This window comes from Bubalus kerabau, chromosome 1 (genome assembly GCF_029407905.1).
Source record: "Bubalus kerabau isolate K-KA32 ecotype Philippines breed swamp buffalo chromosome 1, PCC_UOA_SB_1v2, whole genome shotgun sequence".
NCBI classification, from domain to species: Eukaryota; Metazoa; Chordata; class Mammalia; order Artiodactyla; family Bovidae; genus Bubalus; species Bubalus kerabau.
Window position 1 is genome coordinate 9,004,438 of NC_073624.1, and position 24,563 is coordinate 9,029,000.

General features: G+C 53.0%; 1 protein-coding gene across 1 annotated transcript in view; it reads right to left on the minus strand.

Moving 5' to 3' along the window:
* Positions 1 to 24,563, minus strand: part of CACNA1I (calcium voltage-gated channel subunit alpha1 I) — a 109,771-nt gene that overhangs the window by 81,453 nt on the left and 3,755 nt on the right. The window contains exons 2-3 of the mRNA XM_055570410.1: positions 9,564 to 9,675; positions 7,871 to 8,004 (exon numbers count right to left, since the gene is read on the minus strand). Coding sequence (XP_055426385.1) covers positions 7,871 to 8,004; positions 9,564 to 9,675 — 246 coding nt within the window. The remainder of the gene's footprint in view (positions 1 to 7,870; positions 8,005 to 9,563; positions 9,676 to 24,563) is intronic.

Consider the following 24,563-nt stretch of genomic DNA (forward strand, 5'->3'; position numbering starts at 1 on the left):
GAGCACACAGGTCCTGGAGTAGACAGACCTATAGAGCCCAGGATAAGTCAGGGTCTAAAGTCATAGAACCAAGAGGATTCTACCTGGGCCTGCGGACACGTGCCGTGCTTCCTTGACCAGAGATCATGCACATAGAGCCATGCAGGAGGTGGGCAGGCAGCAAAGGCTTCTGGAAACAGCCCAGTCGTGACCCTCTCACACCAATAACCACAGCAAGTCTGCTAGTGGGCACCAGCCTCTGCGGAGATTACACGAGTCGGTAATTGACTTTAGATTTCTCAGCAGATCACGTACATCCCCAGACAGCCCAGGCAGGGCTCCTGAGGCTCCAATTAGGGCTTGGAGACATAGTAGGGCCACAGCTTTGGCCAAGAGCAAATGAAGAAACACAGACTGTAGGAGAAGAGGGTGGCAGACTCTGAGAGTTGCCCACCCAAAGTGTACTCTCTCTCCTTCCAATCTTGCCTAGCCCCAGGGAACAATTCTTGATTGATTTACCCAAATTCAATGATGTTTTCTATTCTCCTAGCTTCCCTTGCAGCTAAGCACAGCCATGAGACCCAGTTCTGGCCAAGTGTGCTGGGATGGGGAAAGATCTAGAAAAGAAAATGTTGTTTTCCAGATCCAAGTAGATACGCACAGCTGGCATAGTCCTGTCTCCCTCCACCCTTTCTGCCTTCAATGCAGACAGGATGCCCACAGCTTCAACAGCCACCTTGTGCCCATGAAAAGAAGATCTGGAAAATCACAAGGACGTCAGTCCCCACATCACAGAGCCATCACTGGTAACCACTGACCTCGGAACGTCATGTTATGTCGGGAAAAACATCCCAGCATTTGCGCTGTGGTCAGATGTCCTGTGAACATGCAGTCCAGTGCATCCCTGACAGATACACCCAGCAAGTTACACAGAACCAGGATTCAATGCCAGCCCACGGAGCCAAGCTGCCTGGATGCAACTCCTGGCTCTGCCCCTTACCAGGTCTGTCGTGACCTCGGGCAGGTCACTCCCTGTCGCTGTGCTCATCTGTGAAATGGAACTGACCACAGTGCCTCCCTCACAGTGCCAGTCTGAAGATTAGGCCAGATAATGCACAGCATCAGGTCTACAGTGAGTACTCCGCAAACAGTAGATGCTCTTATTTTTTTTTCACCTGGATAATGCCTAAGAGGATTCAATTCCTTTTGCTTTTTAAAGTCCCACTGATGGGCCACTTTGGACAATAGGAACTCTCAGCGAGCAACCACAGAGGGGACAAGCCTGCCTGATCTCTTTAGAAAGCTCTAGTTCAGGGATAAGGAACAATTCTTATTGACATTTTGTTGCCCGAGAGCTTGTAAGAGTCGGGTTGGAGAAGCTGCTCCCCACACACTCTGGGGAGAAGCTGTTTCCAGGGCACAATAGATCCTGGCCCAGCCCCTCCTCCTTCCTCCCTGGCCAAGGTGCAGAGTTCCTGATATTACCGCTATTCGTGTTAATATTATTAACGATGGCAGAAATTTTTACGAGTCCCCACTGTTTCATTGACAGAGCACATCTGCTTGCCTTGAGAATTAATTCAGATCCTGGGCACAGATCAGAGACAGAGCCCTCCCCAGGCCTCTTCTCCTTCCTGTGGTTCCCAGAACTAGGAATCATGCTCACCACTCGAAGGACTCCTGATGAGGGGCTCTCTGAGGGTCAAAAGAACCCAGACCCACCTGGGCATTTGCATAAAATGCAGATGCCTAGGCCCTCTGTACCTGCTGGGTCAGGATCCCCTGGATGAGGCCCCAGAATCTGTATTTTAACCTGTGCCCCAGTAACCCTGTGGCTCTCTTAATTTCAAGGAGCAGAGAGAAGGGGTACAAGGTTGCACATATGTTTAAGAGCCCATTCCTGATCGGCTCATGCTTATCCTTCAGCAGCTTCATTTTCCACGCCAAGGCCTTTTCCAGGATACCATCATAGTCAAAAGCTTTGAAGGGACATCAGACTCAAGGCCACTCCTGTTCCCTGAGCTCCTCCAAGGCTTGAGGACCAGCCATGACCTTGGCGAAGGCACTGGCTCAGACTCATTCTAGAAAGGTCCCTACCAGCCCAGCCCTGCAGCCCTTGCTCACCATACCCACCCCTCCTCCCAGACACCAGTCATCAGAATTCTTGGGAAAGACTTTAACAGAGGAACCCAGACCCCTCTCCACAGCTGTCAATGGCCAGTTCATGTGGTTTTATTTTTTTGGTTAAGGGAGGTGGCAGTATTACCAGTATGATGCAGCAAGGGAGATATATAGATAAAGAAAATCTCAAGTTCAATGAGAATGTCATTGAATATTTCATGACCTCCTAATGGACTAAGGCAGAGAAGCATAGCTTAAATAACACAATGAGGTAGGTTCCACTATTGCCCACTGATGAGTGGGGCTTTGTCCACACTGGAAGAGCCTCTAGTGAGGTGCCAAGGGCCTCGCTGTCCTGGGCTGATCAAGCACAGGAAGAAAATGTAATGAGTGACGGAAACAAGACTCCAAGAGATCATTGTAAGATGAAATTAATAACAATAAATGCAAAGGTGGGTATTTGTGTGTTTTTTAAAAAAATCACCTGTGTTCAGTTCCAGGGTAGGAGAGGCCTGGCTTGGAGACTGCACACAACCTAGGGGTGGCAGGGAGCGCAGCCCCTCCGCAGGCCACACTGCCGCATGGTCCCGGGAGAGGGCAATCCCTTTTCTCTCCCACAAGTCATCAGTGGGAAGCCGGGGTCCTTCCCCCCGGCCAGGGACCAAGACCGCCTAAAGTAGGTCCGGCAGGGGAGGCCACCTCGCCTCCTTTGACAAACAGCGGGAGAGGCTGGAAACATTCTATGTGGGGAAGGGGAGACTCGGGGAGGAAATGAGCCGCTTTCCAACGTGTGAAGGCTGTCACGAGTCTTTTGGGGACACCCCTGCCGCAATGGCAATCCACTCCAGTATTCTTGCCTGGAGAATTCCATGGATGGAAGAACCTGGTGGGCTATAGTCCATGGGGGTGCAAAGAGTCAGACACGACTGAGCCACTAACACCTCTGGGTGGTCAGTCCCCTGAGCCCTCTCTGCCTCATCTCTCAGCACCCACCCACCCACCCCACGGGTCCCTGGGCTCTGACAGCCTCCTTTTCCTCAAACAGCCCCTCCAGGCCCCCTGCGTGCTGTCCCCTCTACTGATGACACCCTCCCCGAACCCCTGCTGGTCAACTCTTATCCCCAGGCCTCTCTTCCTCAGGAAGTTGTATACAAACCCAGTCCATGCCCTCATGGCCCTCTACACTTTGCTGCAACGGCTTTGGTCCCAAGTAGAATTTATCTAGAACTTTATTATCTGTTTTATATTGTTTCCTAGATCGTGAGCTTTATGAAATCACAGCAGCACCTGTCTTGTTTCTTTCGTGTGCTCCCTGCATAGCACCTGGTATGCAGCAGGTGCTCAATAAATGCTGACTTTGTCAATGAGTAAGTGTCAAGATCTACCATCGAGCGGGAGCTACAGGAAGACAAATTTCAAACTCCTTGAAAGAACTTTCCAGCACATTAGGCTGGACATGAGTTTGAGCAAACTCCGGGAGACAGTGAAGGACAGGGAAGCCTGGCGTGCTGCAGTGCATGGGGTCGCAAAGAGTTGGACACAACTTAGGGACTGGACAACAAAAGTTGTCCCAGTTTGCAACTGGCTGCCTTGTGAGTTGCCCCAGTGGCAGCACGCAAGAGGGGCTGACTGGATACGGAGGTGAAGGCTCTGACCTCTACAGGCACCTTCCAGTGTGGGGGTTCTGTCTCCTCTGTCACTTGAAAAGGGAGCCAGTAATTTGGGGATAAGGAGGAGCAGGAAGGAAGAAAACGTCCTCAGGATGGCAAGCCTGTTGCTCAGGAAACAGGACATTTATAGCTGCAGGCTTGGGTGGGACTGGGTGGGGGGAGCTGGGCTCTGAAGCCCAGGCTTAGGGCTCCCCATCCTGCCTTCTGAACCCACACCATCCCTAGGCACAAAGGACAGGAAGGACCCAGAGTTCCCAGCATCCCACATGGGGCTGTTCATGACTCACAAAAATGTCTCTGTTGAGCCCACCGCCAAGCCAAGCTGGCTACATTACTCCCAGGACCCAGTGCTAAGTGAAAACGTAGGGTCCCTATTCAAAATGTATTAAGAATTTCAGAACTTCTCTGGTGATACAGCGGTTAAGAGTCTGCCTGCCAATGCAGGGGACACAGGTTGGATCTCTGGTTCGGGAAGATTCCACATACCTCAGGGCGACTAAGCTTCACAACTGCTGAGCCCATGTGCTGCAAATACCGAAGCCCAGGCATCTACAGCTATGCTCCGAAATGAGAAGCCACCGCAATGAGAACCCCACGCACCACAACCGGAGCCCCTGCTCGCCCAAACTAGAGAAAGCACGCGCACAGCAACAGACTCAGCGCAGCCAAAAGTAAGAAAAAATAATATACAGTGAAATCTTTTTATGAAGAGAATTGCAAATGTTACATGTTAACACACATATACGGAATCTAGAAAAAAGGCATAGATGAAACTGTTTGCAAAGCAGAAATAGAGACACAGACATAAAGAAGAAATGCACAGACACCCAGGTGGGGAAGGGGTGGGGGGGAGAATCGGGAGACTGGGGTTGACAGAGATACGCTGCTACATATAAAATGGGGCTTCCACGTCTAAAACAGGTAACTAACGAGAACCTCCTGTGTAGCACAGGGAACTCCACTCAGTGCTCTGTGGTGACCTGAATGGGAAGAAAATCCAAAAGAGAGAGGATATATGTATACATATGGCTGATTCACTTTGCTGATATAGCAGAAACCCACACAACATTGTAAAGCAACTATCCTCCAATAAAAAAATTTTCAAAGAAAGAATTCCACTGTGGAAGACCAGCAACCACTAGAAAAAGAAAAAAGAATTTCAAACTGATGAAAGCAGAGCATTAACCCAAGTATGGGGCCCTATGGGGCTGCACATGTACCCAGCCCTCCCTGACCCCCCAGGAGGCTGCTGGCCTGTGGACCCCATCCCCGCCCCGTCTCCACCCCAAAGACCAAGAGAAGATGTCAAACGGAGACCTCGCCACAATGCTGAAGCCAGCCCAGATCCTTAGACCACTCAGTTTAGATCTTTATTGTCTTTTTTTATAAATATAAGCAGACAGAGGGGAACCGCTAAGCAATAGAGGAGACTCTTCGAGGCAAAAGGGCAGGGCAGGGGCACTCATGGGAGGCAGTCAGAGGAGCCAGCAAAACAAATGACTTCCCTGAAACAGGAGTTAAGAAAAATCGTCCTAAAATTTGGAATTTCAGCAAAGGAAGGGCAGCATTTCTCGTGATATCATTTGGAGCATTATTTAACAGACCCGTCTAAAGATTATTTCATTATCTGGGGGAACACACCTTGGTCTGATTCACTCTTTACTGTTAATTAAAGGTCTGGCTGCTATGAAATTACATGTGAACTTGGAGATATTTGTAAGTGGTTTCTGCCCAATATAAAAAGATAACCCCAAAGATTACGGTTTTATGACCCTATAAGTCCATTAACCAGCTTTGATTCTAAGCACCTCATATCCCCAGGTTTTTTTTCCATTACCTGTTTTCCTTATTCTGACGATTACCATCCTGCTGATTCCTCATTAATGAGTCGAATAAATCTGTAATATACATGTTCCTTCTAAGATTTGTGTGAGGGTAATTTTTTTTAACTTTCTGGAAATTATACTTTGATTTCAGGATCAGTAAAGCCTAATTTGTATCTACGAAGAGATGTGAGTGAATATTGCATCCATAAAAACAAGCTGCTCTGAAAAATAAGAAATTCAAGAGCAACAAGCAATCCTGAGAATTAAAAAGACACAGAGGAGATGAACACTTCTATTAGGGGCAGTAAATTGAGAAAAGGACATTGTTAGTGATTCAGAAGGCCAAGTCAAGGAATTTTCTCTTAGTACAGATGAAATCTGTAAGAGAGGTGAATGAAACATGCAGAGAATAGAGAGAGGGTGGAAATAACCGCTTACTGGGAATTCTAGGAGAGAGCAGAGACAAATGGCCAGTCACCAAACAAGATACGGAATAATTTTTTTCTGACCTGAAGGATGCACAAGTCTTGAGTACCAAAAGGCCCCACCAGAAGCGATCCTTCACTTAACACCTGCCCTTCTGAAATGTCTGAATTCTGAAGGTAAGGAGAAAACCTTCAAGCTTCTAGCAAAGAAAAAGCAGGTTTCTCCCAACAAAGAAGAACCAGATCTATAGTGGTCTTGGCTGCAATATATGGTGTCGATTTGGACAGTACCACACGCGGGGCTCTGAGGGAGAAAAACTGCGAGTCTAGGGCAGTGCAGACAAAAACTGCCCTTCACCCACCAAGGTCAAAGGGATATATGCGTGGACAGGCAAGACTGAAAAACGACACTATCCAAGCACCTTTTCTTTTTATTGAGTTGGTCAAAAAGTTCGTTCGGATTTTTCCTTAACATGTGATGGGAAAACCCAAATGAACTTTCTAAAAAACAAAACCACTTAAGGATGTCCTCCAGCCAAACCAAGATGAGAATGAGAAGGAAGAATCTGACAAAGAGGGTGATACAGCTCCCACGTAGGGACCCAGTTTAACTTCTAATTTGGTCTACATCATCGCTGATAATGTGGCTGTGGAACAGAATACAGCTCTGAGGAAAGGGTACCGTCACGTTCTAAAGAACACCAGCGAGCAACCCACGGCCCTTCAGGACACATCCTCGGAATTCAGTGTGTACATGGTGATACTGACTTCCCGTCTCAGCCACGTGCGTGGCCACCCTCCCTGCAACTTCTCAAGGGCATCACACACATATCTTGGCACACACATGTATGCAAATAAATGCACATGCTCTCAAGGTCACTGACACGTGTACACACTCACACACACACTCGTGGGTCTCTAGCCTTTTTGTCCCTGATTTTCACTTCTGCCATATTGACCATTACTGGGCATGGTTGACACCTGTCTATCTTCCAGCTGTTGTGTGTGCATCACCTCCTCAGGCAAGTCGTCAAATCCCCAAGCCCCCAGCCTGGCCCAAAGATGCTCTCAGAGAATCATAACTCTCCCAGGGCCCTGGTCTCAGCATGTGGCGTGCTCACCCATGTAGCTGCTGAATGCCTCTCTCCAGATGGTACTTGGGAAGGATAAAGTTTATGTCTAGATTTGCCATCCTCCCTGCCCTGCATTGAAGACAGTGTTGACACTTAGCAGGAGCTCAGTCAACTGCTGACTGTGGAATGAATGTGTGGATGGGCCACCAGCCTGGCTTAACCCAGGAAAGGAAGGACAAGGCACAGAGCAGAATCCAAGAGGCTCCAAACAGGTTAAGTTGCCCCCTGACCTCTTTCTGACTATAGCTAACATCTTGGCAGAAATAACCACAGTTTGGAGTCAGACAGTAGAGCCTGTGCTGGATCTCTAACTTGCTAAGTGATCCAAGATGATAATAATAATGGCTCACATTTGTTGGGTGCTCACTTTAATGGAGCTGGCCTTCGTTATACATTATCCCCATTTCACAGATGAGGAAACTGAGGTTTAGAGAGGTTAAGTAGCTTTCTTAAGGTCACAGTTAGTTAGTGTAAAACAGATCCAGTATCAGCTGACAGCACAGGAAGACACACAGTTCACCAGAATGAGGGGGAAGGAATGTCTGTTTGTCCAGGCCATTCAGGGAAGGGACATCATTCCTTCCATCAGAGAGGCCCAGGAGGAATCCAGACAATAACACACAGCTTCATCATTATTACCCAGAAGCCCCAGAGATTATTTACATGATGTCTGGCATGCATCAGGGGCTAGGACCTGTCTGATATGGTCTACCTACCCTGCCATGACAATGAAGAAATCCAGTCGGTTCCATGTGTCCCCAAGGTAGCACTTCTTGCCAAAAATGCCCAGGGCCACCATCTTGAGCACCATCTCCATGGCAAAGAAGACAAAGATGAAGTCATCAAAGACCTGCAGGGGCAGGAGGAAGACAAGAAGCAAGGGACAGCGTGAGGTCCCAGATCAGGACACAGGGTTGGAGCCACGGTGTGAGGTGGGAACATGGGGATGGACACGCGGGCCCAGGGAGAGACCTGGAAACATCTTCTCCTGGTCCGGGAGAGAACCTCAGAGATCCTAGTCCAAGGCATTCATTTCATAGAGGAGACTGCCCAGGGTTTTCCAGCCCCCTCTATTTGTTCCCTAAAAGCAAGCATAATGACAAGGGACCCAGATGGGAGTGGGCAAAGGGGGGTCTCCCTAATAATTGCCATGCCCTGGGCTAGACCTTTGCCCTGCATTCTCTCTTCAGTTCTCTGAGTGACTCCTTGAATGCTGCCATTTTACAGATGAGGAACCGGGATCTCAGACTGCTTCAGAAACTCGCCACAGTTCCCACAGCAGTGAAGGGAAGAAATGACACTCAGGTCTCCTTGACTCCTAAACACACATGGAAGGAGCTTTCTCAAAACAGGCCTGACACCTGCACTGGGCACAGGTCCCCGTGATGTCTTCCTCTGCTCAGAAAGGAAGGCCCCGAATACGGCCACAATCACGGGCTCATGGGAGCGTCTATTTCCTGAGGATGGGGCCTGGGTGGAATCCCTCTTTCCAGAATCAATGAAGGTTGAAGACAACTCAATTCAGCAAATGGACGCTGAGCACCTTCTCTGGGTAGCTCATTAGGCTGAGTGTTGGGGGCCCAGAGATGAATGCTCGCTAAATTCACCACCTAGTAGGGAAGCCAGTCTAGTACTCACTGAGGTTAATAATGGGTTCTAACTCCACCCAGGACCCTGGGGCCGGCCCAGGAGCTTGTTACCCGCTTGGACCCCAGACCCACCTCAGAGATTCTAATTCTGTACGTTTTGTATGGGGCAGGGGTCTGGATCTTGAACATGTACCCCCAAAGGAATCGGAGAAACTGGGCTGCTTGGGAACCTCTGAGTCCTGTGGGAACACAGGAAGCAGAGGGCAGTTCCTCTCAGGAGGAATCTGAGTTTCTAAGGGAGACAGAATTAGATGTTTCCACATCTGTAAAATGGGTATAAACCTAACACCCTGCACTACAGGTGTACATGAGCCACAGGGGCCAAAGGCCAGGCCTCCACCTGGGATCTCTGTGAGATGAGAATAGGAGAGGTCCAGGAGGCGGTTCCTAACGGCATCAACATAGTGATGGAGCTCGGCCTTTATCCCGATCACTGGGAGTGAAGGGCAAGGCTTTCTTCAGGGAGTGTCAGGTCACTTGTGCTTTACTGGATAGCGGGTTGGGGATGGGGAGACCAGGAGGAAGTTGGTGATGGGAGAAAAGGAAGGGCATGGACTAGGGCAGAGGCCTCGAGACAGAGAGGAGAGGACGGGAGGGAGAGAGGATGGAAGGGACGCAGGTAGGACCAGCTGGCGGTGAGGCAGAGAGGATGAGCGCAGCGAGGGCACGACCAGGAGTGAAGCGGTGGCTGGGAGGGGCGGGGCCTAGCTAGGATGGGCGGGGCCTGAGGGGCGGGGCGGGGCGGGGCAGCCGGCCTCACCTGCAGGATCTTGCAGCGCTCTGACAGGCAGTCCATGTCGTCGCACGGCTGGTACATGCCGAGGGTCACGCAGTTAAGCAGGATCACCAGCATGCTGATACATTCAAACCACGTGCGCACCAAGTCAAGGACACAACAGCTGGGGGGCCACTCCCCCACCACCAACACAGATATCCACCCCATTGCCCCCCAGGTGCCTCCCCTGGTGGGTCAGTGCCTATATTTTCAAAGACCTTTTAAACAGCCTACCCCGACTCCTCACAACAGACATGGCCAAACCCACCAGAGAACCTGAACTCCACTAAGCCACCATCTGCCAGGATGCCTTCCCCAGGGCCCTCCCCCGACCTCTTTGCCCCAGCCTGAATTCCCCCAGAACCAGAAAGGAAGAGGTCCCCAGAGACCTGACTGGGGGACCATCTCCAGACTCTCCCAGCCTCTCTAACTCTGACTTTCTTCCTCTGTCACTGCCTCCCTTCTCTGACCATCCCTCCCCTCCCGCACCCACACCCCCTCCATCTCTACCCAAGCCCTGGAGCTGAACCCTGCAGAGCGTCCATCCAGCATGGCTAAGACTGGCCAGACACCCTGTATTTCTCTCCTCTCCTGTGGCTGGGTTACAGCTCATTGCCAGACTCCAGCAGGTCTGTGCCTGGGCTCCCCCCGACCCCTGCACAAGTCAGGGTGGGGCTCAGCCTCCTCAGGCCTGTCCAGGCAGAAAGGCTCCTGCAGCCAGCAGCCTGGGCCGGGCCTCAAGGGCATGTGCTTAGACGCGGGTGAGTGGGCTTTCCAGGCTGCTCTCCTCTCTAACACCTTGCTCCTTCCTGGCTGGTTCCTGCTCAATCTTAGAACACAGCCCACTGATGTTCAGCCCCATCCCTCCCTCCCAAACCTAGAATCCCCAAGCCCCCAGGGGAATCAGGGGAGCCAGAACCCAGAAGGGCCCGAGGGCCTGGGTCATTCACGGGTTAACTTGCTGACAGGCTCATTGTCTTTATCCAAGGCTAGAACCTACATTCCAAGGGGACAGGGGGGTGGCATTCATGCCCCAACAGTGCCAAGCATCTAGGAGGAGCAAAATAAATGTCTGAGTAAACCTCTCTAGGTGCTGCCCACTCTGACACCCAAAGATTCTTGAGTGTCCCCACATGAAAGCTCTGGCCCCTCAATTTCAAAGCCCTTTCTCTGAGCTCAGATGCAGCTATGCCAGTCAGACTCTCAGCCAGACCCCACCCAGCAGTGGGGTGAGGATCTCTTGCCTAATGGAAGACTGACCTGGTTTCCTTGGCAACCGCTTCCCTCCCATCCCCGGTCCTTGCTCACCTTGGGATACTGCCTTCCCTCCCGCCTCCCTGTCAGACCCTCCTTGCCCCAACTCTGCTCCTTCCTGCCCCCTCAAACCTCTGCCACTCTCCCGCCACAGCCTGTAATTAACTTCAGTCGTTGCCAGGGCCCCCTTCTAGCCTGAGCATCGCTCCAGCAGCAGCTTCATCATTAATTAACTTTTTTGAAGTTCAAACGTTCTAATTACCAGCAAACGTCCCCCATCCTCTTTGCCTTTTCCCCCGGCCTGTCGTGCTCTCTCTCCTTCCAGCCACCTCTTCTGCTCCCTTTGCCCTTCCTGCCAGCTTCAAGTTCAAAGTGCACTTGGCAGGTGTCTTCCAGGAACCTGGCACTCCCACTTCTTCCTCACCAAGGCCCTGAGCAGTGGGGGTCAGCAGACCTATTTTACGGATTAGGAAAACTGAGGTTTAGAGAAATGAGGGGCCTCTCCCAGCTCACACAGCTGGGAAGCGCTGGAGCTGAGATTCACCCCAGACTTGCTCTCCTCTGTGATGCAGGGCTTGTCTCTGCCTATGTCTTTCCTTGCCCGCCTCTGAGGCCTCAGCTCATCTTCAGCACCTCTCACCTGAGCCCTGCCCAGCCTCCCTGCTGGCCTCCAGCTCTGGTCTCTGCCGCTCCAATCTGCCCTGCATACAATCCCAAGGTGTTTGTTGTGTGGCCAATACTATCCAAGCTCTTTGCAAGCGTTATCGCATTTAATCCTCCAGCCCTAATACAAGCCCCAGTTACAAGTGAGGAAACAGAGTCACAAAGGGGAACACAATTTTGCCCAAGGACCCCAGCTGGAAAAAGGCAGAGCTGAGCTACAAAACCAGAGCCTGCTGTTCTTGCCCCATTTCGTCATCGCCAAATTAATCTGGCTGAAGTTCAATTCTGATTAGACCTCTCCCCTATTCAAAAGCCTTCCAGCCTCCCTAGCCTGACACCCACAGCCTCCTACACTCTGACCTCAATGAACTCTTCTGGCCTCTCCCACCAGCCTTGGCATGCACTGAACTTCGTGCTGTCCCCAATTATACCCTTTGCGTGAGGTATGCATGCATACGTTTCTACCAACATGCATATCCTTCTACCAACTTTACCAGGCAAACTCCTACTCATCCTTCACAGCCCAGGTCATCTGTCACCTCTTCTGGAAGCTTTCCTGAAGCACCTTTCCCCACTCACCTAGTGGTTGCTCAGCCTCCTTCCCAAAGTGCTCCCCACCCACGTGATCTAGCTCATGTTGCGTTAATGAATTTGGCAGTAGTCATGACTACTGCCTGCCAGGCCCCTAGGGACATGGCCCTAACTCTTCTCATAGCCCACAGGGAGCAGATGGAGAAATGGCCTGGAGAGCTGGAATGACCTGGCCAAGGTCACAGTCAATGAGATGCCCGAACGGTCTGACTTAGTGGTGCCAGAGCCCCTGCCACAGGGCCACCTCTGGTGCACGTCCCTCGAAAGGGGCAGATGGAGCGGCTTTCACCTCTAGATGGCTCAGCTTCAGGGATGGACAGTCTCAGCCCTGCCCCAAGGCACTCAGGGAAATCCCAGATGGCAGGGCTGGGCCCTTTCCAGGAGCCTGCAAGGCTCAGAAGTCAGGCCAGAGCTGGCATCGCTGTCTGCAGATCCTGACACACTCCCCACTGGCTCGGGGATCAAAGGCATAAGCCCTCCTTGAAGTTAAACCAGACCACGTGGCACGGGGAAGGAGAGTGGTGGAAGGCGTGAAGGGCCTGGCCCAGCGCCCACAGCTGCCATCATTAGTCACAAGCACCAGGCAATTCTGAAAGCTGTCAAGCAGAGCTCCAGGACTCTGGGACAGCACAAGAGAGGACAGAGGCCCAGAGAGGGTGGTACAGGATTGCTGGGTAACAGGGCAGGCTGGGGCCTGGGTGCCAGCTCCAGGTGGGAAGCTGGTGCGAAGCTCAGGGCCCCCACCTGGCACCCAAGGCTCTGTGGTTAGGACACTACCACTTTGCCCACTTGGCCACCCAGACCCTCACGCCTCTCCAGGTGACCTTTGCCACAGAACAACCCTATCCCGGCCCTCAGAGAGCCCCTGATCCCATCCCCCACTGCACAGAGGGGACACAGAGGGGCAGAGAGCATCCCAGGGACACGATGACCCTGGAGCGGAAGTGACCCTCAGGAAAGAGACTCCCCAGCCACAGGGTCCCTGAGCTTTTCACTTTTCTAATGAAATAGCATATATTAATAATATGTCATTTAAACCTTACAGTAAGCACATGAGGGACCCCAGAGGCCCCAGAACACAGAACCCATGTGATTGTGGACAAGAACCAGGGCTTGTCATGTATGTGCAACAGGGAAGCCCCTGTCCTTGTCCACCTCTTCTATAACAGGGTCCAGGGTTTCTCATTCTTTGACTTTGGGGCGAAAAAAAAAAGCCACCTCACCAGCAAAGGACTGAGAATCTCAGACTGGTGTTATCTGCTGATTACTTAACATGACCTTGAGTAAGGACAAGAGATGCGATCACAAACCCTTTAGACCATGGCTGCCTCCCAAGGACGGAACCTTCACTCACAGGCTTTAAATACAATCAATCAACAACTTGGAGAGTCGTCCTTCACCTTCAGCCAAGTCCCCTCAACTGGCGGGTGCTACTGTTACCCCATTTTACAGATGAGGAAACTGAGGCACCAGCATTGGCTCCAGGGCTCCAGCCACAGCCACCTAGGGTCATACCATGGCTGGTATGTGGCAAAGTCAGGATTTGAACATGCTTCTCCTGACTCCAAACCCCATGTTCTCAGCCACATGCTGTGGCCTCAGGGAACAGGGCCTGGACTGGCACATGCTCAGTGGAATATTTGCTTTTCCCTTCCGACTGGGAGACTTCCCTGGTGGCTTAGACGGTAAAGCATCTGCCTACAATGCGGGAGACCCGGGTTCAATCCCTGTGTCGGGAAGATCTCCTGGAGAAGGAAATGGCAATCCACTCCAGTGTTCTTGCTTGGAAAACCCCATGGACAGAGGAGCCTGGTAGGCTACAGTCCATGGGGTCGCAAAGAGTCAGACACGACTGAGCGACTTCACTCACTCACTCACTCACTCACTCACTCTGACTGGGAAGGAAGGAGATGGTGGAGGAGAGGATGGGAGAGGAAGCCAGTGAGGAGAGGGTGCCAGCCTCAAAGTCCCCAGCAAGAGCTGAGCCAGACCAGGACCATCTCCACCCCATGCCTGGCTGCTGTCTTAAGAAGCTGGGGTGTGACCTGGTAGGACAGAGCCACCAGCAAAGCTACGATGCCAGGGGCCCCCTCGAACCCGCTGCTTCCTAAAGAGAAGAGTGACTGGCTAGGCAATGTCCAGAGCCCAACCAGGCCCCTCAGGGCAGCCTCCTCTCCAGGAGCCAGAACCAGAGGCCTGCACGGTTACCATGGCAACCACCACCCTCCATCCTGCAGGCTCAGCTGACAGTCATGGTTTCTGCAATTCCAGGGGGCTCTGGGAGGGTAGGTAGGGGATGGGAGTGCTCGGTTTGGCTGGGGCAGCCAAGTTTGTTTTTATTTTTGTCAAATCTGAAATCAGATCCATTTCCCAGTGTGCACTTCAGTTGTCTAAATAAATCAAGTGGAGGAAGCAAGCTGGGAGCTACATCCTCCTAGACCAGGGAGGCAGGGAAGGTGAGCCTGCCCCTGTACAGAGCTCCCTCCTCTGTCTGTCTCCAGGGAATCCAAGGATGGGCACCCAAGGATGGGCACCCAGGCCTAAGGCCTTCATAGACCACGGCCCGGGGTTCCAGACCCTTGTTCTTGGGCCAGCTCTGTGCTCTTCCAAGGCCAGGTTCACAAGCATCCATGGAGCACCTACTGGATACCTGGCCTGTGCATCAGTGTACTGAGATGAGCCAGGCTGGAGGTGCCCAGAGCGCTTACCTGTTCTAGGACCTGCCATGGTCTGAGGCCACGTAGTATGCACTGTACTGGAAGTGGCTACCATCCTGAACGTCAGCTGTGCTGCAGGCCCTGGGCTTTAAGGAGGAGATCCATTCACTTACTCACTCATTCACTCGACTTATCTTTATGAGCCACAACCACTCTGGAAAGCTGCTTGGCAGCATTTATTAAAACTAAACAGAGGGCTTCCCTGGGGATCCAATGGTTAAGAACCCGCCTGCTAAAACAGAGGACATGGGCTCAATTCTTGGTCTAGGAAGGTTCCACATGCCACAGGGTAACAGCCATGTGCCACAAACCACTGAGCCCTCACTCTCGAGCCCACAATTCCTGAGCCCATGTGCCACAACTACAGAAGCCTGAGCACCCTCGAGCCTGGGCTCCACAGCAAGAGAAGCCACCGCAACGAGAAGCCCACGTACCGTGACTACAGAGCACCCCCCACTCTCCGCAACTAGAGAAAGCCCTGTGCAGCAATGAAGCCCAGGCACAGCCAAAAATTAAATAAATAAGTATTTTTAAAAAAAGAAGGGTGACTTTAAAATACATAAGCCCATGCTAGGATCCAGCTGTGCCACTCTTGGGTCCACGCCCCCCAGAGAAATGCCCAAATAAGTCCACAAAAAAGCACGTGTTACCCTTAACAGTCCCAACTTGGGAACAATCTAAGTGTTCATCGACAGGAGAATGAGTCGGGCAGGAGATTTCAACTGGAGATGATTTGGGCCCCCGGGGGACATGCGGCCATGTCTGGAGACGTTTTGTGTTGTCACAACTGGGTTTTGAAGGAGGCTCTTGGTATCTGGTGGATGGAGACCAAGGATGCCACTCAATGCACCACAATGCACAGGGCAGCCTCACCACAAAGAATTCTCCAGCCTGAAATGCCCACGGTTCCAAGGCTGAGAAACTGCGACACATTTCCTTTGATGGAACACTACTCAGTGACCTAAAAGAACACGCTACCACAGCTGCGTGGATGGAGCGGCCAGACCTGATGCTGGTAACAGGAGCCAGAAGAGCAAAGAGCGTCCAAGTCATACGAAGTGAAAACCCAGGCAAAGTGAAGCAACAGTGAAAGAGGGCAGCAACTCTAGAGGAGAGTTCATCCTGGGTGGGGTGAGGGAGCCTGCGAGGGCTGGAGATATCCTTGGACGGAGTGAGGTCACAGGAGTGTGTTTACATGGAAAAATGCCTTGAGCTGGACATTAAGATTTGCGAGCTCTATTGCATGCACATTTTATCACAATGAAAAGTGTAACAAAAAGTGATGCCGAGCTACAGCTATAGGGAAATATAAAATGCAACAATTAAAAAGCCACAACCCCTGCCGGGGCACTGGCTGTCGGGGACCCCCCCCAGAAGACCTTCACCACAACCTGCAAAGGAGCGGTGTCACCCCTGTTCCATAGACTTGCCCGAGGCCACAGCAAGGGACAGAACGGGGATCTGAACCTCGCAGCATTCTGTCTTCGTTTAAGAATTTCTTCTGTCCAAGCCCACGGCAACCTTGGAAGATGGGTATGGCAGACATCATTCCACCCACTTTACAGATATGAAAATGAAGGTCCCAGGACTTCACTAGCGATCCAGTGGTTAAGACTCCCCGCTTCCACTGAAAGGGGCATGTATTTGATCCCTGGTCAGGGAACTAAGCTCTCGCATCCCACATGCCTCGTGGTGTGGCCAAAAAAAAAAAAAGAAAGAACATGAAGGTTCAGAGATGGCAGGATTTGGCCAAGCTGCCACAGTGGTTCAGCTGAGACAGAAAATTGTTCCACAAAGTGAATGGACCCGCTGGGCAGATGGTCCTCATCCTCTTTCCACTTACATGCTTCTAGTGTCAGGGAGCTCCCCACACGACACACAGCCCTTCCCCGGGCTGACTGGTTCTAGTGATAAGCTATAAGTTCAGTGGGCTGAGATCCCTTAGAAAGAGTGTCGCTGCCCCCAAGCCCACTTCTTAGAGTCTGTGTAATTTGACAACTCATTGAATTTGGCCAAAGTCTTTGATTCCTAGATGCCCAGCAGGCCTCCGTGCCCAGTGCAGACAGCCGAAGTGGAGGAGGCAGTGGCGAGGGAACTGGGGCCGCCAGCCTGGAAGAAAACCGGGGTGGATGGTCCATGGAAGGAAGCTCCCGCCAAGGAGACCCACCAGATGCCGCACTTCAGCCACTGCTGAAGAGAAGGGCAGGGAAGGGCCCTGGGGACCAGGGTCCTGCTGTCTGCGAGCCGACCCAGCCTCAGGAGCCCATCCACAAAGAAGGTGCACCTGCCGGGGAGCCTCTTGGAGTCCTAGCAGGGGCTGCGGAGGCCTCCCCTGGCCCCTTACAGAACCTCAGACGTGCCCCTGACGACAGTGTGGTTCTGTCCCGGCGTCCCGCCCCCAACCAGGCCGTGCTCTCCAAGGGCAGCGCATATCCGACCTTCTCTGTACCCAGAGGCCCACCTGGAGCAGCAGCTCAGGGCATCTACAGCCTCAGGAAGGAGTGAGGTGCCCGTCACTTGGAGGCATCGAGGAGGCTAAGGAGGGATTTCTGTGTTGAAGGGATCTGCAGCCCCCCTCCCCACCTTGAACGCCCCCTCCTCTCCTTTCTAACATCCATCACTCACTATTCCTATACTCAGCCCCTCTTCACTGAGCCCCCACCCCCGCTCTGTCTGGCCCACAGTGACCCTGGAAGCCCTGAATGAAGATGACATGGTCCCTGCCCTGCAGAAGCCATGGGCAAACACAAAGACTAATGGAGATGCGGTTGGACAGGGTGAGGGCTGGACAGAGGGTGATGCCGCTCTCCCTTGGCCTCCTGGGGGCCCATCCCCCACCACATGTCTTCTCTGCCTGCCCCTGACCACACATGTGTACATGTTCACATGTGCATTCCCACGGAGCCCCTCCCACACTTACACACGCCAAAGTGTGTGCACACCAGCCTCCGCACCCCCCTGGGGGCAGCAGCACTGGGCACGGCCGACCCACTCTCTCCCCGCACCAGCAGCTCTTAAGCATTTCTGTATTCCTGGGCAAGTTCATGAACCCTTTCTCAGACTACTGTTTTTAAGTGCATAATTTTTTTAAAAAAAAGCTTAGTATTAGAAAGGAAAGAAGACAGTTATGTTAAAATAGTTGTCAAAATATTTTTTAGGAAAACAAATTTGTGATGGAGAACTCTGTGTGCTTCGTTATCAACACAATGAATAACCAAAGCCAGGGGCGGGTCTGAGCCTGTGTGCCTGGGAAGCCGGGGAGAATGACAGTGACATTCCCAGAGCTCTACAAGGAACCGTGATGTGGCTCAAAACATCGGTGACTGCTGCTGGTGACAGTCGCGGGAACTGCCGGCAACCCCATTGTGCTCGGCTGCCTCTGTTCATAAAACAAAGAAATGCTACATTTCAGTCGGAAGTCAATGAAACCAAACACGCAGCTTGTCCCGATTCAAGTGGACGAACCTCAGTTTAAGACCCTTGTTCCAGAAACTCCTGCTGGGCGCTGGGGACATCACAAGCCCCTGGACAGACCCTCATCCTGCTTGATGGACCTCACCCTTTAATTGCTGGCCTTTCCCGGGCTCCCCAGGCCCCTGAGATTCCCTTTCCATCCACTGAACCCACACCCAGACCCACAGCCTCGATGATCCGCCCTGGACTGACAGGTCCAGAGTGAGCCACAGCCTCCCAAGCACTGCTCTGGGATGTCCCAGGGAACCTCAAAGTCATCATGTCTAAAATGGGATAGGTCATCCTCTCTGCAGACCACCAAACTGCCCCCTGAACTTCCCACCCCATGAACAATGACCCCAGCCACCACCAATCCTGCAAGCTGTCCAGGCTAGAACCCCTCAGAGCCCTCCTTCCCCTCACTCCTGACGTCCATCTCAGAGACCTGTCCATCTCACCCCCTAAATCTCTCCTCTCCATCCCCCCTCTGAAGCCCACTGCCCCAGGCAAGCCTCGCTCTCTCACTCCTAAGTCCATGAACAGCCTGCTCCTCCTGCAGCCCTGCCTTCTCTGACACACCCTCCACCCAGCAGTCCCAGGGCTCCTCCAAAACCAAAAGCCTTCCGTGGCTCCCCACTGCCTTCCAGAGAATTTCCACATTCGTTGGCTCTGCGTTCCATTGTGTAAGAGCTCTTGGCCAGCCTCCTCTCTGTCTGTATAACCTCCACCTCCAACCTTGTTGACTAGGATATGCTTTGCTGAAAGCTTTGCTGCACACCCACTATGTGCAGCATAGGGCTGAGGGTCAAGGCTGAAGAAGAGACATGCATTAATGGAACATGGAGCCTGCCCTCAGGGAGCTCACAGTCTAGCAGAAGGTGAAAATAAGAAGTCAGGTATAAGAGGTCTTGTAAGTGCTACAAGGAGAGAGTGATGGTGCCCAACAGAGGGTTGGGCTGGGTATTCTGCATTTGCCAAATAAGTGAATGGTTGATAGATGGGTAGGTAGGAGGGTGTGAAGGAGGCCTTTGTGTGGTTGGAGCAATGGATGATTGAATGGGTAGATGATTGGGAAGGTGGGTAGATAAATGCACAGATGTAAGGACTGAGTGAATAGATGGGTGGGTGTGCAGATAAACAGATGAAGAAATGAAAAGATGAATGGATAGATGGGTGGATGGATGGATGAGTGGGTTGGGGAGTGGCTGGATGAATGGATGCATGAAGCAAAGGAAGGCGGGTGGGGAGATGGGTGGGTGGAAGGAAGGGGGTGATGGAGAATGTGATCCTAGTAAATGGCAGCTGCAGGTCTCAAGTCTAGGAGACCACAAGAAACCCTGCCAGTTGGGACTCTGCATGTCCTCCTCTTCTCTCTCAGTGATCATCCTCAGCTTCCCTCCGTCTCAGCCCTCCTCCTCACAAGACCCTCAGCTCCATGCTTTCCACACTCTCGGAGCTTCAGGAGATCTCAGGGACCTTCTGAGCCTCCGCACTATTGGCATCGAGGGATGGAGGACCCTTTGTTGTAGGCTGGCCTGTGTGTTGTAGGATGTCTGACCTTTACCCACTGGCAACCAGTAACACATGCTGACACTGGGAAAGATAGAAGGCAAAAGAAGAAAGAAGTGGCAGAGGATGAGATGGCTAGATAGCATCCCTGACTCAATGGACATGAGCAAACTCTGAGAGATACTGGAGGGCAAAGGAGCCTGATGTGCCGCAGTCCGTGGATGGGGTCGGAAAGAGTCAGACACGACTTAGCGACTGAAAGACAACAATGCCCAGTAGCACACCCTCCCTGAGCTGTGATGACCAACAGGGTCTGCTGCTGCTGCTGCTAAGTCGCTTCAGTCGTGTCCGACTCTGTGCGACCCCAGAGACGGCAGCCCACCAGGCTCCCCCATCCCTGGGATTCTCCAGGCAAGAACACTGGAGTGGGTGTCTGCAGACGTTGTCAAATACCGTGGGCAAAATCACTCCCAACTGAAGATCACGGTTGATACGGCTCAACCCCTTCCTCAGTCCTGGTTTTTTTGTTTTTTGGAAATTGAGATGAAGACAGGAGGAGTGACCGCCTGAGGTCACAGGGCTTACACATGGGCTGGATCTCTTCCTCTAGCCCAGCCCCCAATATTCATACAGAATCTCACAGTCAGCCAAGGCTTCTCCTTCTGCTTTCTCATCTACATACAGGAGTCAGATAGAAATGGGAGCCCAGAAAGGTCAAGTGGCTTGCTCAGTACCACACAGCAGTCAGCAGCAGAGTCAGGATTTGAACTTGAGGGGAGACAGGGGACGCAGGACTCCCCAGGGCAGCTGGGGAAGGAAACATGGATGGCGGCCCCATAGGAGAGCTGGAGGGAGATGAGCAGGAAGACCTTCTGGCTGATTAAAAAGACATATTGATTTCTCTCCCAGGGAAATGAACGGGGCCATTTGTCTCCCAACAGGACCGCGAGGCAGTCTGAGGGAGGCGACAGGTCAAAGTCGGCTTCTGACACGAAGCAGCAGCTGAGGGGGGACTGACCAGTAAAAATCCAATCGTGTTTTAAATGTCCCAGGAGGGGGTTGACTCTTCATTAGCCAGCCAGCCCTCCTTCTAATCCGCCCGCTCTATATCAATCACAACGAGGCTTCCCAGCTGGGCTCACTTCGGGGCTTCGAGGGGCTGGCGACACAGGCCCGGGCCCCCGCCCCAAGCCTCCTCAGCCACCGCCTGGCTGGGTGGTCTGGACAAGCATGTCCCCTCTCTGAGCCTCGGCTGTCAAATGGGAAATCTCAAGGAGGGACCTGAGCTGCACCCAGCAGCACATGGGAAGCCCTTAGGGATCACCAGCATCCTCTCTGGCACAGCCTTCCAGAATCTAGACCCCGAATGTCCCTCTGTGCTCAGACCCCACTCCTCTGGTCTCCCAGCCCAGCCCCCAGGCTGTAGTCAGCAACCTTGGTGACCCCAGCTTGACTCTGAGCCTCCGATCAGGCTGTTTCCTCAACTGGGATATCATGCCCCGTCTCCCCCTTCTCCCCCACCGAAGTCTCTCCTGCCCCACTCCTTGTCCACGGAGGGCTCCTGTGGCTTCCCAGTCACAACAGACTGACCAGCCTCCTGGTGCCCACAGCCCACTCAGGGTCCCTCTGACCAGTCTTTACCCCGTTTTTCTTCACTGGAGTATGATCTGGGTGTGGTTCTGCCTCCCCCATCAGATTGGGGTCTCCCGGGGGCCAAGGCTGGGTGCCAGGCCTGGGACACTGTGGCTCCACCCAACGTGGCTGAACAGCCCTCCACTTCTGTCTAGGACAGTGTCCAACACTTCTGAAGCTGAACTTCGCTAAACGCTTGTTGAATCCATCAATTGATTGATCTATATCTATTATAGGTGGTTTCTGCTTGGTCTTCGGACCTTAGTCTCTCTCCCTCAAGCACCTGCCATTCTGCTCCAGGAGGAACTGTTCTAATAAATGAAATTACATGTGCCCTATCCCTGCTGGACATCCTTCAGTGGTTCCGCAGTGCCCACAAGATGGAGAGTAAGCTCTAACCTGGCATTTCATACCCTGCTATCCCGCCCCTCCTCACACCACTCCAGCCACACTAAACTCCTTCCTGTTCCCTACACTAGTCCCCCTGCCTAAAACACCATTCCTCATCTGCCCTCCTGGGAAACTCCTACTCATGGAGCAAGACCCAGCCAAATGTCCCCTCCTCCAGGTAGGCTTCACCAACCCTCCTAGGCTTTGTCAGGGGCAGCTTCTGCACCTGTAGCTCGTTTATATAGACATCTCCAGGTGACAGTACCTGACACTGCCCTGTGGGTCAGGCTCTCCCTGGCCCAGCCAGGCTCCTCTGACTGGCCGTCAGGTCCACCCTGCTGACCAATGAATGTGCAGCATCCACTCTGACCACCACGAGCATCCCCAGGGCACAGCTTGGTGCTGACTTACACTTCTGAGAAAAACAACCTTCTCTACGCCAGATGGAGGGAAACGGACAATTTCCCAGACATGTGCTGCTTCTTCCAGCAACACTTGCCATCCGTCTGGACGTTCCCTTTGGGCCAAGGCTGAAGGAGGAGGGGATACCCTCCCCGAAAGAACCCCTTCCCCAGCCACTAGCAGGCCCTGGCCTGAGATTCCTGGGCTCTGATCTGCACTGGCTTTGTCCACTACTCAACATGTGCCCTCGGGCAGGTCAGGCTCCCTTCCTCAGCCTCAGGCTTCCCAGGTGTAGAATGGGGAGCTAGCAGACTTCTGGTCCCGGCACCCCACGGGAGGAGAGTATCTGAGAGGTCGTGGCAAGCAGGAAAGTACTTTGTAAAGTGGAAAGTGATGAGATGCCTGTGAGTTGGAGACAGAGTCAAGTGAGAGCCACGGGCCCAGCCCTCTGGGACCCCACTGGGGGAGGAGGAGACAAGGCTAGCCACCAACAATCTCCCGAGGCCGGAGGCTAGGGAAGGACTGCGGGAGGATAGAGAGGAAAAAGCTGAGATTCCTGCAGGTGGTGGCCAGGAAGCTGGTGCTGGTGGGGCTGGCAGGATTTGGCACCCTGGAGACTGGGGGAGAGGGTGTCTCAGGGGGCAGACCCAGCGTAAGCAAAGACGGGCGGGCAGGGGTGTCAGGAAACACGAGCAGCGTGTTTGGGCTTCAGGATAGAGTGTGTGAAGGGAAACAGCAGAAAGGCGGCTGGAGGCCAACCAGGTGGATGGTGGAAGGCCCCGAATCCAGGCTAAGTGAGACTATTCTGGGGGTGAGAGAGCTGCTGAAGGTTTCTGAGGGAGGAATGAATAAGCAAACAAATGGAAGAAGGCAGCGAGGGAGGGAGGGAGCGAACAGCCCTTGACTGATGACAAACCACGTCCACACCCGGAGCCCAGGACCCCCGGAGGATGAAGGCGCGTGGGGAGGAGAGGGCTGCAGGAAACAGGCACTCAGCAGAGGGCGCTACACTCTGGGTTCCTGCTCGGGGGTTCTCTCCCCCGTGCGGAAAAGAGGAGGAAGATGCCAGCTGTCAGTGGAACAGGACGGGTGAGATCCCAGAGGCCACCTGTTTAGACAGGAAGAGGTAGAGGAATACAGGCTCAGATTTCCCAATGGCCCCGACCCAGGGAAAGGGCTCAGAACAGGAGGGCTGGGGGTTAGATTAAGGAGGACTTCCTGACAGTCAGTCTAGAGCCTCAGAAGGCCCAAAAGGTGCTTATCAATTGACCCCAGGCCCATCTGATGCAGCAGAGAGGTAGCCCACCAGAGGCAGGGGGATGGACTAAATGACCAGAGCAAGGGCAGCAGGGCAATGGGAGGGTGGTGACACCCCATTTCTCTTCCTGTGGTGAGGGCTTTCTTGGCCTTCTCCCCCTCACTCCCCAAACTTCATGCCCTCCCTCCACCCTGCAGGAGTCGGCACCTCTCTCCCTGAGGGCAACCTAGCCCACAGGCTTCTCAGACCATCATCCAGACACAGGACCCAGCGACCCACCAACCTTGAAAACCCTTGTCCTGAGCCGGGTCACCCAAATCACCCCAGGTGTGTCCCCGTCAGCTCCATCATTGGCTCCAGGGTGCACACAGCTGCTACTCCACACTTAGCAGTTTTCCCAGTCAGTACTTGCCCTGGAATTCTCACTGGAACCCTTGATATTCCCACCTGGGGGTCGTTGAAGTTCCCATTTCACAGATGAGCAAACTGAGGCTCAGCAAAGACAAAGGTCCCTTGGCCAAGAAGGTTAACATTCATGCTTGACCAAGCTACAATCCCTGGGGTCACCTCTGTGACCCCCAAGGCAGCCATGCCTCCACTCGGACCCCCTTTCCGGCCCCACCAGCACCCTCAGCCACCAGCCTCCCGAGATCCCCTCTCATGATGGTCTCCTGGCTGGCTTCTCGCCAAGGGAGCCAGAGTGACCCTCCCCTGCACAAAACAGCCATAGTTGGCCTCTGAGCCTGGTACATGGCAGGCACTCAGTAAAGGCTTGCCAACCCAGCTCATGAATGGGTGAGTAAAGGATGGATGAACAAGAGCCCGTTCGCCCACCTCAGCAAATTCACTGAACCCTCACAGCGAACAGCACGAGGCTTGACACTGCAGGGCTGTGATGAGAAAATGGATCCTGTCTCTTCCTGCCCCATGATGACCCAGGTCAGAGGGTCTGCAAGGCAGCAGGGGTCTCAGCCAGGTGGGCTTCAATGCAAGCGCACCCACAGACCCTCAGTCCTAGCAGCAAAGCCAGGCAGGGATGGAGGAGCAGATGAGAACCAGGACCACAGCCATGAAAGCACAGAGCGAGCACACCTGCCCACCGGGAACACAGAGCCC